This window comes from Microtus ochrogaster, chromosome 4, assembly GCF_000317375.1.
Source record: "Microtus ochrogaster isolate Prairie Vole_2 chromosome 4, MicOch1.0, whole genome shotgun sequence".
NCBI lineage: Eukaryota > Metazoa > Chordata > Mammalia > Rodentia > Cricetidae > Microtus > Microtus ochrogaster.
The window spans coordinates 39,698,636-39,702,032 of record NC_022011.1 but is presented as its reverse complement, the minus strand read 5'-3'; the positions used below and the strand labels follow the sequence as shown (position 1 = coordinate 39,702,032).

Here is a 3,397-nt window from a genome sequence, read left to right as displayed (position 1 = left end):
TCTGCACTGATTCCTCTAAACCTGATGGGTATTTATTTCTTTTGATATATCTATGAGCCAATAGGCTAGGAGAATGGTTCTTAATCTGTGTGTTGCCACCCCTTTGGGAAATTCATATTAGATATTTACACTATGATTCATAACAGTAGCAAAATTACAGTTTATAAAGTATCAAAAGAAATAATTTTATGGTTTGTAGTCACCACGCATGAGGAATTATATAAAAGGATCACTGTATTAAGGAGGTTGAGACACTGACCTAGACTTAAATGTCGGGAAGGAAGGGATTTCACCTATTCAATTCTATGTGAGAGCCATATCTTAAACCAAGGAACATGGTAAATTCTCTGTGAATACCTGCTGAATAAATAAATTTCAGAGTAAGGTGTTATTTCTGAGTTAAGGGAGTCATGAGGAGAAACAACAGCAGCAGTCACCTATTTACTATTTAAGAATATATTATTAATAAATACATTATATGGTACATTTTGCTTAATCCTCTGACCCATTAAATAGAAAATCTAGAGTAAGCTGGAGTGGTGCATGCTTGTACCATCTCAAAACTCAGAAGACTGTGGCGGGAGGGTGTTGAGTTGCAGGCTACTATAACTACAGTATAGAAAAGACTATCTCAAATTAGCAAAACAAACAGTGAAAAAACAAAAGCAAACAACAAAAAAACCCCACTGGCACTGTGAAATGATCTCTACATTATCCGTTGTCTTAATTTTATGTATGAGAAGATTGAATACATTGGCTAAATTGGGCAGTAACCTCTTGGCTAACAGTTGATTGTGACTAACTGAAAGTCACTTATCTGACTCCAGTTCTGCCTTTTCATTAGACTTTGTTCTTGCTATATCTCAGAAGAAAAAATTCTCCTATGACAGACAAGCCTCTTCAAGGCCCCCTTCATGTCCTTGTTCCTTAAACTATAGATAAAGGGGTTCAACATGGGAGTCACCACTGTATACATTGCAGCAGCTGCAACATCCTTCTCTGTGGACTCTACAGAGGGAGGAAACAGATAGACACTGAAGAGCGTCCCATAGAAAACACAGACAACACAGAGATGGGAACTACAGGTAGAAAAGGCCTTTGAACTCCCACCTGAAGTCTTAACCCTAAGGACAGCAAACACAATGTGGACATAGGAGATGACAATACTTACAAAGGGGACCATGAGTACTGTGCCTCCAAAGCCAGAAAGCACTAACTCATTGACATGAGTATCAGAGCATGATAGCTTCAGAACAGAGGTAATGTCACAGAAAAAGTGAGCTATTTCCCCAACAACACAGAAGGACAGTCGAGCCATGAGGAGAGTGTGAGTCAGAGCAACTACATTGGTGAGGACCCAGCACAGGGCAAGCATCAGGGCACAGAATCGGGTATTCATGATTGTGGAATAATGGAGAGGGCGGCAGATGGCCACATAGCGGTCATAGGCCATCACAGCCAAGAAGAAACTGTCCAGATCACCAAACATCAGAAAGAAATACATCTGCATGAGACAACCAGTATAGGAGATGGTATGGCGCTGAGTCTGAACATTAAACAGCATCTTGGTCACTGTAGATGATATTAAACCCATGTCAGCAAAGGACAGGTTGGCCAAAAAGAAGTACATAGGAGTGTGGAGGTGTGGGTCAGAGCCAATGGCCAGGATGATGAGCACATTCCCAGTCAAGGAGACAAGATACATACACAGGAAAATCCCATAGAGTAACAGCTGTTGCTCTGGAAACCCTGATATTCCTCGCAGATAAAACTCTGAAACGATGGATTGGTTGTCCATGAGCCTATAGAACCTGGAGGTCAGAAAAGATAGTCAGCATGATTCTCATGCAGTAGGTACTGGCTTCTGAGCCTTCCAATCCCACATCTGTATTTATGTTCACTCTCTTTGCTTGCAGCATGACCCCACATCTTTCATGTTCACGTCCTTTTGATGACTCTCCTATTCCCTCCTCTGTATTAGATATTATATTCTCATCATGATCTTCAGGTATACTCTATCATTATCAAGCCTTAGCCTAATTTTACAGCTCCTGTCATTTCCATTAGTGTGATACGGTGTATTCATGAATATGCTGAGGTAGGATAATTTTATATTCTTTGGGGAAATGATTCAATGCAGAAAGAGAGAAAGAGAGAGAGAGAGAGAGAGAGAGAGAGAGAGAGAGAGAGAGAGAGAGAAAACTTCCTTTTATACTGATGGATATATTCATCACTTGTTCCAACAGAAAATCCTGCATATGCGCTTTGCCCATGCCATCACCTTCATCCTTTGGGGGACACTTGCTACCTAGTCACTTGTTAAGTGTCAGGCACTGTTAGCACTTACACAGACTTCTTCATCATCAAGTGAACTAAGGCACAGAGGTTGGCAATATTACCTGCACAGGGGTGTAGGTGTTTCAGTGGTTTCCATAGGCACCCACCACTCATAAAAGCAGATATCATCAGAACTCAGTCATTAATCAATACAAAGAAAGTAGTTCTCTATAACTTCATTTATATTGATCTCCCAGAATTCTTAGTTAACATTTCTGTCATGCCCTTACTATTTTGTCTCCTTGACTTTAGTAGAGCAAAGGTGATGTTCAAGAACTGAGTAGTTCCAGAGAGGTCAGTTGACAACAAGATTTACAATCATTGACAATGGACTAGTTTCTCAAAAGCATATCAATGTTAAAAATATAACATGTTAAAAATATAAAATTTTGTCCTCTGTTGGGAACTACTGAACTAGTATTTTCTATGATACATCTGCAAAATTGTCCTTGAAAAATAAATCTTCTTCAAGTGTTCTGATGTTCAAGTATGTTAAGATACATTTATTTAGGTTGAGTTTGAGTTACAGATAAGGAGGTTGTGCTTAAATGTAAGGTGACAGAAAACTTCTCAGTATGCACTAGAATACATGGAGTAATGAAGTATATTATATACAATGTATATATCTATATATTGTTTTGAACATCTTTCTTCAGCAGAGATGTCCATTCATTTCTATTAAGTCTTTTAAAATAAATTGTAAATCTTATAGGATTGAACAATGAGCCTTGTATTAAGTGTGACAGCTTGCTACTATATGTAGGTGCTTCAGTTTATGGTATAAAATGTTAGTATATGAACAATCTTCCAATTTTTTAATGTACCTAAAGCCCAGCATTTGCCTTCTCTTCAAGCACTTTGTACTGGTACCTTTCTCTTCACTCTTCATTTCAACTATTTTATCCTTATTATATTATTTGTGAGCTCAGAAAACTATATAGATTTTTGAAATACCAATGATGTGCTTCCTGAGACTTGTTGAAACCCTGTCTCCCTCTCTCCCTCTTTCTCCCTCTCTCCCTCTCTCTCCCTCTGTATATCTCTCTCCCTCTCTCCCTCT

General features: G+C 38.7%; 1 protein-coding gene across 1 annotated transcript; it reads right to left on the bottom strand.

Annotated features, from left to right (window-relative positions):
• Nucleotides 1-856: 856 nt before the first annotated feature.
• On the bottom strand, nt 857-1,798 carry LOC101982918 (olfactory receptor 1N1-like). The gene has a single exon (XM_005346710.1). It carries the CDS (start codon nt 1,796-1,798, stop codon nt 857-859), a length of 942 nt encoding a protein of 313 aa, XP_005346767.1.
• Between the last annotated feature and the right edge of the window lie 1,599 nt (nt 1,799-3,397).

Excerpts from the sequence above, each read along its gene's own strand:
- LOC101982918 (XM_005346710.1), bottom strand. The coding sequence starts at position 1,798 with ATGGACAACCAATCCATCGTTTCAGAGTTTTATCTGCGAGGAATATCA.